The sequence below is a fragment of the Gracilinanus agilis genome, chromosome 3 (assembly GCF_016433145.1).
Source record: "Gracilinanus agilis isolate LMUSP501 chromosome 3, AgileGrace, whole genome shotgun sequence".
Classification (NCBI taxonomy): Eukaryota; Metazoa; Chordata; class Mammalia; order Didelphimorphia; family Didelphidae; genus Gracilinanus; species Gracilinanus agilis.
Window position 1 is genome coordinate 215909868 of NC_058132.1, and position 14395 is coordinate 215924262.

General features: G+C 34.0%; 1 protein-coding gene across 1 annotated transcript in view; it reads left to right on the plus strand.

The window, feature by feature from the left end:
- Window positions 1-14395, plus strand: part of BOLL (boule homolog, RNA binding protein) — a 66594-nt gene that overhangs the window by 21095 nt on the left and 31104 nt on the right. The window contains exons 7-10 of the mRNA XM_044669064.1: window positions 5831-5902; window positions 9734-9781; window positions 10634-10762; window positions 12269-12367. Coding sequence (XP_044524999.1) covers window positions 5831-5902; window positions 9734-9781; window positions 10634-10762; window positions 12269-12367 — 348 coding nt within the window. The remainder of the gene's footprint in view (window positions 1-5830; window positions 5903-9733; window positions 9782-10633; window positions 10763-12268; window positions 12368-14395) is intronic.

Genomic DNA, 14395 nt, shown 5'->3' on the forward strand with positions numbered 1-14395 from the left:
GTGATAAGTAACTTCAATTATCTAGATACTTGCTATAGCTACTAAATAGCTTCATAACTTCTTATTGTGTCATGATGATAATTTCATTCTTTAAAAAGTGAAGCAAATATAGGGAGCCAAAATGGTAGAGAAGAAAAAAGGGCCCTCCTAATTTCTCCCAAATTACCCTCCAGACAACTTTGATAATGATGCATTGAAACAAATACTGGAGCTGCAAAACACATTAAGACAGTGAAGCAATTTCTCAGCACAAAAGGTCTATTGCACCAGGGTGGGAGTGGAGTGTAGACTAGTGCACCAATGTAGGCCCTACCTCAGCAAGCCGGCACAGGCCTTGGGGGCAGCTGAATCAGTGGCAATACCTTCTAAACCTCTAAGCACACAAACAGTAAGGGCGTCAGACAACTGATCAGAAGAAGATTACAGGGGTCCCTCTGCTGGCTCTAAGTGTAGGACTATTTCATTGTCCATACACAGATCCAAGTTATAGTCCTAGGTCAAAGAGGAACACTAGCCAGTGTTTGCAGCCACAGGGGAAGAGGGGACCTTGGTCACAATTTCAGAGCAGAAAAAAGTGCTTGTGGTCACTCAGACTAAAATATAGGACAGAAGAGTATTAAACACACCTTTCCTTATATCATTCCACGTTGGAAGAACTGAAAATGGATAGATCCCCAGAGCTAGCTCTGAAAGCATCTGCATAAAGAACCTGAAACTTGGAAAAGTGTCCTTTCACCACAGAAATAGAAATCAACTTTAACAGGTTTTTTTAAGTTAAAAAATCAAGAGAAAGGCTGAAAAGAAAATGAGCAGACAACAACAACAACAACAACAAAACCTCAACATAGGAAGTTATTTTTGTGACGGGGAAGATCAAAATACAAACTCAGAAGATGATAAAGTCAATACTGTTCATTAAAAGCCTCAAAGAAAAATGCAAATTGATATCAAACCCAGAAATGATTTCTGGAGGAGCTCATAAAGGATTTGAGAAATTAAAATAAGAGAGGTAGAAGAAAAACTGGGCAAAGAAATGAGAATGATGTAGGAAAATCATGGGAAAAGGAAACATGTTTTCTAAAGGAAACATATACAAAAATAATTGAAGAAAATAATACCTTATAAAACAGAATAGGCCACTTGGTAAAAGAGCCACAAAAATCCACAGAAGAGAAAAATTTCTTTAAAAGCAGAATTAGCTTCATGGAAAAAGATAAAACTTCACTGAAGAAAAGAACTTCTTAAAAAATAAAACTTGCCAAATAGAAAAGGAGGTACAAAACCTCACTGAAGAAAATAATTTCTTAAAAATTAGAAATGAGCAAGTGGAAACTCTATGAGACATCAAGAAACAAGAAAAATCAAAAGAATAGAAAAATGGGAGAAAATGTGAAATATCTCATTGGAAAAATAATTGACCTGGAAAATAGACCCAAGAAAGATAATTTAAGAATTAATGGAATAAAAAAAGAATTATTATTTATTGGACTATCTGAAAACCAGGATCAATAAAAGAACTTCAACATCATTTTTCAAGAAATTATGAAATAAAACTGCCTTGATCTTCTAATACCAAAGGATAAAATAAAAACTGGACACGTCCACCAGTCACCTTCTGAAAGAGATCCCAAAATAAATATTCCCAGGAATATCATAACTAAAATCCTAAGCTCTCAGGTCAAGGAGAAAATATTGCAAGATCTTTAAAAAAATTGAAATATTACTACAGTCAGGATAACATAAGATTTAGCAGCTTCTATATTTAAGGATCCAAGAACCTGGAATATAATATTTTGGAGGACAAAGGAGCTAGGATTGCAATCAAGAATCAACTATCCAGGGGGCAGCTGGGTAGCTCAGTGGATTGAGAGCCAGGCCTAGAGATGAGAGGTCCTAGGTTCAAATCCAGCCTCAGACACTTTCTAGCTGTGTGACCCTGGGCAAGTCACTTGACCCCCTTTGCCCACCCTTACCACTCTTCCACCTAGAAGCCAGTACACAGAAGTTAAGGGTTTAAAAAAAAAATCAACTACCCAGCAAAACTAAGTATAATCCTTCGGGGGGGAAATGGATAATAAAGGACTTTCAAACATTCCTGATGAAAAGACCACAGCAGAATGAAAAATCTGACTCTCAAATACAAGGGAAGCATAAAAAGATAAGAGAAGTTGTAAGAAATATTCAATAAGGTTAAGCTTTTTACACTGCTATAGGGGAAAATAATACTGGTAATTCCTAAGAACTTTATCATTATTAGGACAGTTAGAAGTATACATAGACAGAGAGCAAGAGTATGAGTTGAATATGATGGGATGATATCTAAAATAATTAAGGGATGAAAAAGAAGAATGCACTGGGAGAGAAGATTTGGGAGAGGTAGAATTGGATAAATTATCTCACTTTAAAAAGAGGTGCAATAGAGCTTTTTACAGTATAGCAAAGAGATGGCGTACATGGAAAGGGGAATGCTTGAATCTTATTCTCAATCAAAATTAACTCAAAGGAAGAACATAGACACTCAAATGTGTATAGAAATCTGTCTTATTCTATAGGAAAGTAGAAAGGGAAAGGGAGGGGGTACAAGAAAAGGGAGTATGGAATAGAAGGGAAGACAAATTTGGGGTGGTATTGGTCAAAAGAAAAACACTTGAGGGTGGACAGGGTGAAAGGAAAGAGTAGGATAATTGGGTGGGGAAATAGCATGGAAGGTAATCATAATGGTGAAAATTACAAGTTTCTCTAATCAAGGCCTCATTTCTCAAATGCATAGATAAATGAGTCAACTGTATAAGAATACAAGTCATTCCTCAATTGATAAATGATCAAAGAATGTGAACAGTTTTTTAAACAAAAATTTTTTAAGTTATTTATAGTTCTGTGAAAAAAATGCTCTAAATCACCATTAGAGAAATGCAAATTAAAAGAACTATAAGGTACACCTCACACCTTTCAAATCAACTATTATGACAGAAAAGGAAAATGACAAGAATTAGAGCAGGTGTGGGAAAATTGAAATATTAATATTCTATTGGTGGAGTTGTGAACTGATTCAGCCATTCTGAAGAGCAATTCAGAACTATGCCCAAAGAACTATAGAACTTTATATACCTTTTGATCCAAGCAATACCATTACTAGGTTTGTATCCCAAAGTGATAAAAAAAAAGAAAAAGAAAAGGACCTATATATATAAAAATATTTTAGTAGCTCATTTAATGATGCAAAGAATTGGAAAGTGAAGGGGATACTCATCAGTTAAGGAATGGCTGAGTAAGTTGTGATATATGATTGTAATGGAATATTATTGTGCTTTAAGAAATGATAAGCAACATGATTTCAGAAAAACTTGAAAAGACTTATATGAACTGATACACAGTGTAAAGGAAGCAGAACAAGGAAAACATTGTACATAGAAACAATATTGTAAGTTGAACAACTGTGAGTGACCTCACTATTCTCAGCAATGCAGTGATCCAAGACAATCTCAAAGTACTCATGATGGAAAAAGTCATCTGCCTCCAGAGAAAGAACTAATGGAGGCTGAATTCAGACCAAAGCATACTATATTTCACTTTCTTGCTTCATTTTTTGTTCAAGTGTTCTTCCACAAAAGGACTAATATGTAAAAAAGGTTTACGTGATTGTATGTGTAAAATCCATATCAAACTGCTTATTGTCTCAATGAGGAGAGAAACGAGAGATGAGAGGAGAGAATTTAGGACTCAAACATTTTTAATGTTAAAAATTTTTACATGTAGTCAGAGAAAAAAATTACTTTAAGTTTTAAAAGGAAAAAATATGGATGAAGATACAGCCTTCTTTTTCAAATGTGTGGGTTAACATGAAGCTGGGAGGATAGCTAATATACTTGTTGAAAGAATCGGGATCTAAAAAGATCCCAGCATCTTGGAATTATGAATCACATGTAGGGTGAAATTTAATGAATGTATTATAAAGTTTGCTATTTGGGTTTTGTTTAAATGTAGGAACCAACAAGATAGATTCTGTTCTTGATTTGATTCTTAACAGGAAGGAACTGATTGCTGAGATGGAAATGCTGGAACCTTGGAAGAAAGTAACTACTAGGTCTTAGAGTTTGTGCTAGAGAAGGAAAAGAAAAGCAGGGCACAGCATGACATGTAACCTTTTGGGAGATCAGATTTCAAAGGGATGAAGGATAGGTAAAATCTAGTTGACTAAGATGGTATAGGAGAGGTTCCAAGAGGGATAATAAAGTCTCAGAAATGAAATTCTGAAAACACAAGGCAGAACGATTCCAATGTAGAACAAAAATGGAAATTGTCTGAAGACAGCAGTGTAGATGCATAAAGGACTCTTCAACCAACTTGGGTTACTAAAATAGGTATAGATGGTGGAAGCAAGGGATGATAAGATGAACACAAAAGCATACCATGGTGCTAAGAGAATAAAATCAGAGATAGTAAAGTTCTAAATGAGCTTAGGTCCCAAAAGGGTTTGGGACTTAGGGAAGAGTTTTAGCTGTTTTGGGAGAAAAGTGGAGAATGAAAGCAGGAATGAGATGGCATTTAAGGTAAATGGGATAATGGTAGAAGAGCAGTCACAGTCATTAATGCTTTGGCAGCTTGGTGGAAGGTCATCAGTGTCATTGCCCAAGGATCTATTCTTTGCCCTGTGCTAGTTAATATTTTTTATCATTTGACTTACATCAAAACATGGATGGCATTTATCACATTTGCAGGTGAAACAAAGCTAGAGGCTTTGACAATCTAAAGCAGGAGTTGATAAACTATGGTGGAGGGTCACAGCTGGCGTTGGCCTGCTTGCAAGCTAAGAATAGTGTTTACCTTGCTAGATAAAGAAAACTTTATTTTAAAATATAAACACCATTCTTAGCTTAGTTGCAGTTGTGCATTTGGCCCTCAGGCCTTAGTTTGCTAGCTTGCTGGCTAAAACTGAAATTTGATAAGGACAAATATGTACATTCTTACAATTGGGTTCAAGAAATCTACTTAACAAGTACATAATTCACACTAATCAGAACCTATATGTAGAAAAGAAGAGCCCTGTTTAGATAGTTTATCTTTAAAAAGAGAGAGAGAGAGATCTGAGGGGTTTTAATGAAATTCAAGCTTCATAGAAGTGAACAATCTGATATGGCCATCAAATTCCTGATAGCTGTCAGGAATTTATGAGATGATTTTTCTGATCTAATTTTAGATTATTATCTTTAGTCTTATGTTCCATTTTAGACATCACATTTTAGGAAAGTCCCTGACCAACTGAAGATTATCAAGAGGAGGAGACTAGCCTAGATGCAAAAGGCCTCCAAGTCTACACTATATAAGAATTCATTGAGGGAAAATGGGTTTGCTTGGCTTGGAGAAAGAAGACCCAAGGGGAATCTGATAGCCATCTTCAAGTTTTGGAAAAGCTATAGGTTAGAAAGAAGGATCAGATTTATTCTGTCTGGACTCAGTGGGCAGAACTGAGATCAATAGGTAGAAGTTGAAAAGAGGCAAATTTAGGCCTGTCGTCAGGAAAAAAATTCTAAGTTGAAGCCTTTTTTTTTTTTTTTACTGGAATGGTTTTCTTTGGAAAGTTGCTGGTTCCCCCTCAGAATTCTTTAAGCAGAGGCTAGATGACAACTGTCAAGTGTTGCAGTCAGGATTAATTTTTTAGGAATGAGTTGGACTTGATGACTTCTGGAGACCTTTTGAAGAATGAAATTTTTAGATTCTTTGGTAAGGATTAAACTGACTAGAATTAGGTGGACATCTTTATTGTGTTCCATTTTAGGATGATTTTGCCTGAGATGTTTTTACTTAATTTTTTTTCTTTTCTTTCTCATAGTCACGATCTATATCTAGTTCCCCTGTGATGGTAGCTCAACCTGTTTATCAGCAACCTGCATATCATTATCAGGTAAAAAAAATTAATCGAGGATTACGGTACTGCTAAAATCTTATTTTGTACTTTGATTACTATTTTCAGTTTTATTTTACACCCTCTTGTGTGAATCATTTGGGGGGGTGAGGGGGAGGGAGGAGAATTGTTCATTCTTTCACAGAAAGTAGAGTAGTACCAGAATTTTGTTCCTTACACTAGATTCTCCCTTTTTGAGAGAATGATATGGTATTAAACAGAAAGCAGAAGACGAATTCTTTCCCTGTTATTAGTCTAATAGTTAAAATGGTCTACATACTAATCACCTGGCTCTGAGTACCAACTCTGACATACTGTGTCTGTATAACCAGGGGCAAGCCACCTAACCTCCCTGAACATCACTTTCCTCCTCTGTAAAAGGAGAATAATAATACTTGCCTCAAGGTGGTTGTGAGAAAAGCATAAGCACTTTAAAATTTACCATGTGAGTTGCTACTATTACAGAATATATTCTAAAAAGTTACCTATAAATTAAATTCTTTATAAGGACATTTTTCTTTTTCCTTTCATTTCAAAAATAGAAATGTGTTTCTTTGAGGAAAAAATTTTTTCACCTCAAGAAATAACATTTCAGAATGCTGGAAGTATTTTCAAATCATATAATTTAAAGAAAAAATACAGTTTTATGACTGTATATATTTACTGGCATGTCCTTTAAATTGCTACTGTTTAGAATTTTCCTTGGCTACTTTAAAAAGAGCAAGCTTGAAACTATTCTTCAAAGGCATAATTAAAGGGTAGAATTACAGAAGATAGCTAATGGATTTGATCACTATTTCCTAATTGAGAAATAGTGTAGTGCCCCTTATATTTCAGAACTTACACATATATTTTGTCTTTTAACAATTTGATATAGAAAATGTTTCTAAACTTTATCATCTGCCACTTTGCCTTCTAGACCACAATATGTTGAATATAGTTTAATCTATTTTTTAATAATCCAGGGGTTGACATTTTTAATATTTATTATATTATAGTATAAAGATGTTATCACTAAATCAATGGCAGGTAGGTGGTTCAGTATATAGAGTACTGGGCCTAGAGTCAGGAAGATAAGTTCAATCTGGCCTCCATTACTTACTAGTTATATATCCTTGGGCAAGTCAGCTTAGCCTCTGTTTTTATCAGTTTCCTCATCTATAAAATGGAGATAATAATAGCACAAAATCTATCACATGGGTGATATTTAAATGTTAGTTATTATTATCAGAAGTTATTAGGATGCCTATAACAATGTTTGCCCCCAGTTGCTGAACTTCTTTTCCTATATATTACTCTGTTTTCCTGGTGTATCCACATTTTTTTTCTGTTTCCTTTTTCCTTATCCCACTCCCTAACTATGGGCATTTTTCCCAACAATCTGTCCCCAGCCCTTTTATCACTTTAAACTCTCCCTTGAAGATCTTATCCCACAAGATAGAAGTCAAAGAGGATAAAGACTGAGAAAAAAAATCATTGATTTAGTGGTTAGTAGGTAATAGACTTTTGAAAGAGTAGTTTTCAACAGGTTTGTTAAGATGAAAGCCAGATTAGAGAGGGTTGAGTGTATGTGTAGGAAGGAAGTAGAGGCATCAAGTGTTAGGTGAATTTCTCCTGAAAATGTTGCCTGAAAAAGGAGCTTAGAAGATGAATTGCCAAAGGGCAATGTAAAGTTCTTCCAATATATATACTGGATATCTACATGTATTAATGAATGAAAGAGAATGAGATATTGACCTCACAGAAGGGATAGCAGCTAAAGAGTTAAGAGAATAAGGTAATAATTGATAATTAAAAGTCCTGCAGAAGATTGACCTCAGCTTCCACCAGGAGCTTTTCACTAGTGTTTCTTTTTTCTAATAGTTATCTGCAAAGTTATTTTCGGATGCCTTGCTAACTAATCTGAGAGACTGCTAATTTTCTAAAACAGAAATTTAATAACTCATTTATCCCAGCCCCATTTCCTTCATAAATGCCCTCCTTAATTAATCTTCATTTCAGAACCATACTAACTGTACCAGGATATAACAGAAAGAATGGCAGTGAGAGAATATCCATAAAACCTTATGTTGACCTGTCGCCTGTAGTCTCTGATTTTCAACTTCCCTAATGAAGGTAGTGCCAAGTGACTCTACACATATATTTTTTCTTATACATACCACTATTTGTACAGTGGGTTACTTATACATTTTTATTAAAAGAATAATATGGCACTTTTATCCTTGAAGGCATAAATCACTATAAAAAATGTTTCAAAGCTCACTAGTCAGTTTTCATTATTTTATTAGTTTCTTATTTTCATTCTTTCCTACCCTTTTGTTTTTATAAATATTTAATTGATGGTCTTATATACAGCGTATATAACTTTTTTTGTATTTTCCAATGACTTCTCCCCTAGTTACCTTTTATCTCCTCCCATTCATTACCCCTTTACTCTAACTTAAATTTTGCTTTACTTCATTTTCTTTTACAGTATTTCCATGTTTTCAGTTTTTTTTTAACATAAGCCCTTAATGTATTAATAGCAAGCAAATTGTCTAAACCACTGATGGGCAAACTACAGCCTGTGGGCCAGATGTGGCCCCCTGAAATGTTCTATCCAGCCATGACATTATTCCTAATCTGATGAATACATTGAGTAGGATACAATACAATGAAACTTTGAAAGAGTTGCCTTAGAAACAGATTGACAGATGAACATTTCCTTTCCTTTGGTCCCCTCTTTAAAAAGTTTGCCCATCACTGGTCTAAACAGTTCCCTCAAAAATAAGAAACAAGTCATAATCATAGAAACGTAGTAGTACTAGTACTGTACTAGTACTTACTAACAATGTACATTGACTATAATTCTGATACCTACCAAACCAAGGCCCACTAGGTTACAAAAAATAATATAAATGCTTAGCTGCATTAGACTGAAGGATCATTGGCTTCACATATGCATAAAAAAAAGACTATAACTAGGCTTCATGCTATTCTCTAGTTTCTTCCTCACATTTTCAGATTACTGTCCATATTTGACCTCATGACTAATTAATGTTATATTTAACTATCCTTTCTTCTGTTCTTTTGTTCTTTTATTTTCTTCCCCCAACTTTTTTTCTTGACTACTTTATTCCTAGATACTATTTTCTACTTTTTCCAAGTATTTTAATTTTTAAACACCAGAGATCTTTATTGTAATTTTTTATGTTTTATTTACTGTCGTGTAGAAATTCAGTCTGTATCTTTATGTTCAAGGACAACTGTTTAACTTTTTTAATTCATTAGATTCAAAAGGGGAAGGGAATAAGTTTTTATATTACTATATGTTAGGCACTATTTTAAGATCTTTTTTACAAATTTTATCTCATTTGATTCTTACCATAACCCTGTAAGATAGGTGCTCTTATCCCCACTTTTGACAACTGAGGAAATTGAGGCAGAGGTTAAGTGACTTGCCTAGAGTCACATAGCCAGTAAGTGAGTGAGGCCACATTGGATCTCAGGTCTTCCTGACTCCAAGTCTAGTGCTCTTATTAGCTGAGCCACCAAGCCTGTTAAGATACTTACGTTTATATTCCTGATGTAGACAAATGTTCTTACTACTGTAAAGTCATTAAATTGGTGCTAGTTTATACCAAAAAATAGCACTGATATTAATGTTTGATTATGAAGAGCAATAGCTATATTGGATTGCTAATATTTTATATTTTAATCTTCTTTAAAAGAGACATTATCATTACTAAGAAATTTTAACTAGATTTCTGGCTCAAAATTATAATTTTAAAAAAACACCTTGAATATATTATAAATTTGTTTCTAATATGCTTTTTTTCCTTTTTATCTTAGGCACCTGCACAGTGTCTTCCAGGACAATGGCAATGGGGAGTCCCCCAGGTAATAGCAATAACCATAAATATTTGGTTATTCTTTAAAATTTTTTTCCTACTAAAGAAAGATTAGCTATTCATCCAAGCTCTTTTTAAAGTTATATTTTGCTTCTATTTTATTTATATCTAAGAAGTCAGTTGCCCATATAATACATTAGTACATAGTATGTATGTACAAAATTAATTAAGTAGCTTGTCCCCACTTTCTTGGAGAAGCTAGCCAACCACCAGAGCATTTTAATGTACAACAGACCAAGAGGTACTCTTGGTACATGTTTTTTTTTAATTCAGATAAAAAGGTTGATAGACTTAGATATTTTTTCTTATAGTTAGGTATGTTTTCTAACTTTAGTTAGATATGTTTTCCCCAAGATCATTGAATTATTTAGTGACATAACACAATTAGAATTTTTATTACCTGGATTTTTATTACCTTAATTTTATTACTTCTTGCTTTTTAATTTTCTAATCTTCTATATTGCCCCAGAAGAATAAGTTGTTAAAGTGAGTTTCAATTATTTGTCATACCCCCATATCTGAAATAAATAATGCTCTTGGCTATTTTGCTACAGTCATCCCTAGCTTCCTATGAAACACAGCCAAAGTCATTTTTCCAACATGAGGCCTTCTGTGATATACCTAGATATTCTCATTCTCTGTCTTGAAATTATTTTATTGTGTATTTATGTGTGTATGTGTAATTTCTCCTCTCTACTATATCTCCAAGAGACCCTAAGTTCCTTGACACAAGCAACTGTTTTATTTTTTAACATTGTATCCCTAGTTCCTTAAAAATAGTAAGTTCTTGATGAATTAGATTTCGTTGAAATTATTTCATTATTTTACTTGTTTTCTTTAGTCTCCAGCTTCTTCAGCCCCATTCTTATATCTACAGCCATCTGAGGTTATTTATCAACCAGTAGAAATTGCCCAAGATGGTGGGTGTGTCCCTCCTCCTCTCTCTCTAATGGAAGCTTCAGTTCCAGAGGTATATATTGTGGTTGCAACAGCTATTTGCAAGTTATTTTTATAAATATATGTATATATGTATGTGTATATATATTTGCTACTCTTAAAAGCAGAATAAAAGCTATTATTAATCTGCCCTAACTTGTATGTTTTCCAGTTTTCTTGCACATTCTTTTTTCTTCAGCTAAGGAAGTTTTTTGCTCAGCTTTTTCTTTCACTTTACCTCACTCTTTTTGTTTTCTCATCTGCAAATATCCTGAATTCTATATCTACCTTTTCATTCTGTTCCTACACACACACATTAGTATCATTAAATAAAATCCTGCCTTCTCCATGAACTTTTCTCTGAATCTTTTCAGCCCCTCCTACAGAAATAAAATGGCAAAAGTGAGAAATCGTTTCTCCTTTCAGTTTTTATTTTCCTCCCTGTGTTCTACAACATTCCTTTTTACTTTCTATCTCACAACTGAATAAAAATAAAATTTAAAACTAAAGACATAACGCAAAGATGTCAACCTTAATTTTAAATAAAAATTGTAAAAATATACCTCACAGACCTCTATAATGTCTCTTTTTAAACAAAGTAGAAACTTAAATAAATTAATAGACTTTAAATGCAAAGTATTTGTTATACCATTTGTCCTATGAATAATAATTATTCTTACTATTGGTATATCTTTCTATATAGGGATAGGGAATGGACCTGTGATTTCATTGACAATAGGGAACTCTTGATTAAAGACACTCCCTCTGCCAAGGCAGGTCAGCACCTTCTCTGCAACTTACTGCCTTAGAGAATTGCCTAGAACAGTTGAGAGGCTAAGTGACTTACCAAAGTAAAACAACTAGTTTGTGTCAGAGGCTATACTTGAACCCACATCTTTTATGTAACACATCATCTTTCTGTATACTAAAAATAAGTAGCTTTATAGTCACTTTTTTTTATTTCAGAGGCTTTCCCCTCTGGTTGTATGTATTTTTTACTTTTTTTAAAGCCTTACCTTCTGTCTTAGAATCAATACTACATATTGTTTCCAAAGTGGAAGCACCAGAAGGGGTAGGCATTGGGGGTTAAGTGACTTGTCCAAGGTCACACAGCTAGGAAGTATTTGAGGTCAGATTTGAACCCAAGATCTCCCATCTCTAGGCCTGGCTCTCAATCCACTTAGCTAACTAGCTGCCCCCTATATATTCTTTAGATATTTATTTCTTAGTGTAGTTCTCTAAGTTATGCTAATAACATTCATGTTCTTACCATGCAAAGAAATGTGTTGATGCTTTTATTCATAATATTGTCTCAGAGAGGGAAGGAATTTACTTTTGGGGAGAATAGTTAAATACGTGAATTAAAGTAGTATGGTTTGTTTTTGTGAAAATTTTTGCTCATAGTTGAAAACAAAAACTACTATGGGATTCACTTTTAACTATTGAATCTGAAAATGAAGTTTTATAAATATCAAGTTTCTTTTTCTACTTCTTTTCATTGATCCTTTTTAACTAAAACCTATACTTTTTCTTAAACTAGCCTTATTCTGATCATGGAGTTCAAGCAACATATCACCAAGTTTATGCCCAAAGTGCAATTGCCATGCCTGCGCCTGTGATGCAGCCTGAACCAATTAAAGTAAGTTATTTATTTTACATTATTTTTTCTCTCATGTCAGATTTTAAAACTTAAAAAATTTTATTCTGAAAATAAAGCTTTTCTTCAGATAAGTCTCTTATACCATGATTAAATGTAAAGAATTACTGTCCATCAAAATTATGTGACAGGTACAAAATTAGCCTTATTTATTAAAGATTGGTAAATTTTAGGATTACTGATAGGCACTTAGGTTCTAGTTATAGAAAGTTCTATGCAATATGCAAGGGAGGTAAAAGAAATAAAATAAGTTTATTATCTTCTTTAAGTTAAATTATTAGCACAGATAACTGGAAACTGAATAATGGCTTTCATTGGTGAGCTTAGAAGGGTTAGATTTTGATGACCCTATTGCAGTGGTTCCCAAACTTTTTTGACCTACTGTCCCCTTTCCAGAAAAAATAGCTCCCCCTGTCACATACTATCACCGCCCCCTTACAGTTATTCACCACCCCCAAATGCACCTGTGGCCATCACCGCCTCCCTGGATCGCTGCAGCACCCACCAGGGGGCAGTGGTACCCACTTTGGGAATCACTGCCCTATTGGATCTAAAAGAGTGCTATTTCAAAGGATCCTGCAATAGTCAGAGCAGAAAATAGCTCTGATTAATATAGCTAATGTTAATAAGTTTATAAGAATATAGCTAATGATTAATAAGTAAAAGAAGATTAGCACACTTCAGAGAATAAGAGCAGGTAAAATATGAGAGCCACTGGATTCAGAGATCAAACCACCAATATAATAAATCAAAGATCAAAGCCAGAATTCCACAAGATAGTAGATCCAGGTAGGTAGAAACTAAAACATGATCTGAAATTTGGTCAGCATGTCCAGAGTCAAGTAGGGAGCCACACAGAGGTAGGTCAAGAAGTCAACAAAGAAGAAGGATTGTGTGGCACCTTACACAGAGTATTAGCCCAGGGTAGCTGTTGAGTGGTGCTGTGCTTTCTACACCACAGGTTCTATTCCAAATAATGACCAACCTCTGAGACTACCTACTCTCTCCAGTTTTTTTTTAACTCAAACTTATTGTGCCAACTTAAAGAAATAGTATTTACTTCCACTAGGATTTTGAGCCATTGACAGTGCTTTTGGTGGTGGTGCAGAATCTTAAGTTCAGAGGGTTGTGTTGAGGGAGACATCCTTTGCAAAAGAACTGGAGACTAGCTATACAATTTGCTCTAGACTGTTGATCCATTCCATATATGGGCACAAAGCTATACCACAGTAAGGAGCCTCTCCCTTTTTGCCCCACTTTTCATCTACCACAGCACTGCCATTGGAAATAATTTAGTTGAAATACAGGAAATATTTTAGTTGAAATAAAGCTCAAATAGCTTAAGGCTTTTTTCCAACTCTTATGTCTCCAGAAGTAGGAAATATATACTGTAGGATGTCAGCTGTTATCCTAAAGGAGCTAAACAACATAATGGTTATCTACATTGAGGATAATCAGCCTATGGATATTCTAAAGGTGACATACTTATTTAAATTAAAGTTAAATTATAGTAGGCATAGGTAATAAAGTTTAAGATCAGGGAGTAAAAAGGATTTACTATAACAAAGTTTTTGTTTATTTCTTCTTTCAGTGTGTAAAGTTGCTTTTAAATTCAATGAAAGCTGAAATTGTTTAAAAACCTTCCCTCATTGAGGTAGAACATGAAAATAGTGAGATTACTTTATTTTGACTAATTGGAAAGATTATACTAAAACTGAGGTATTAATTTTCTTAGTATTTGTTACTAAATACAATAAAATAAATTTCCCCTTTTAGTCGTTACAGTTTTGTCCCCCTCATATGCTTCTGAGATAAAGGGGTTAAAATGGCAGAGCCATCTAATTATTAGGGGTAGATTGTTTATGACTTATATAATCCTTAAGAAGAAATATTTCTTACTAGGGAAATTACAATAAAAAATTATTAGGTATAACAAGTGTTTAAAATACTCCCCTCAATTTTTCTTTGTTTCTGTGCTATACTTAATAATTTTTTATTGTAATTTCCCCT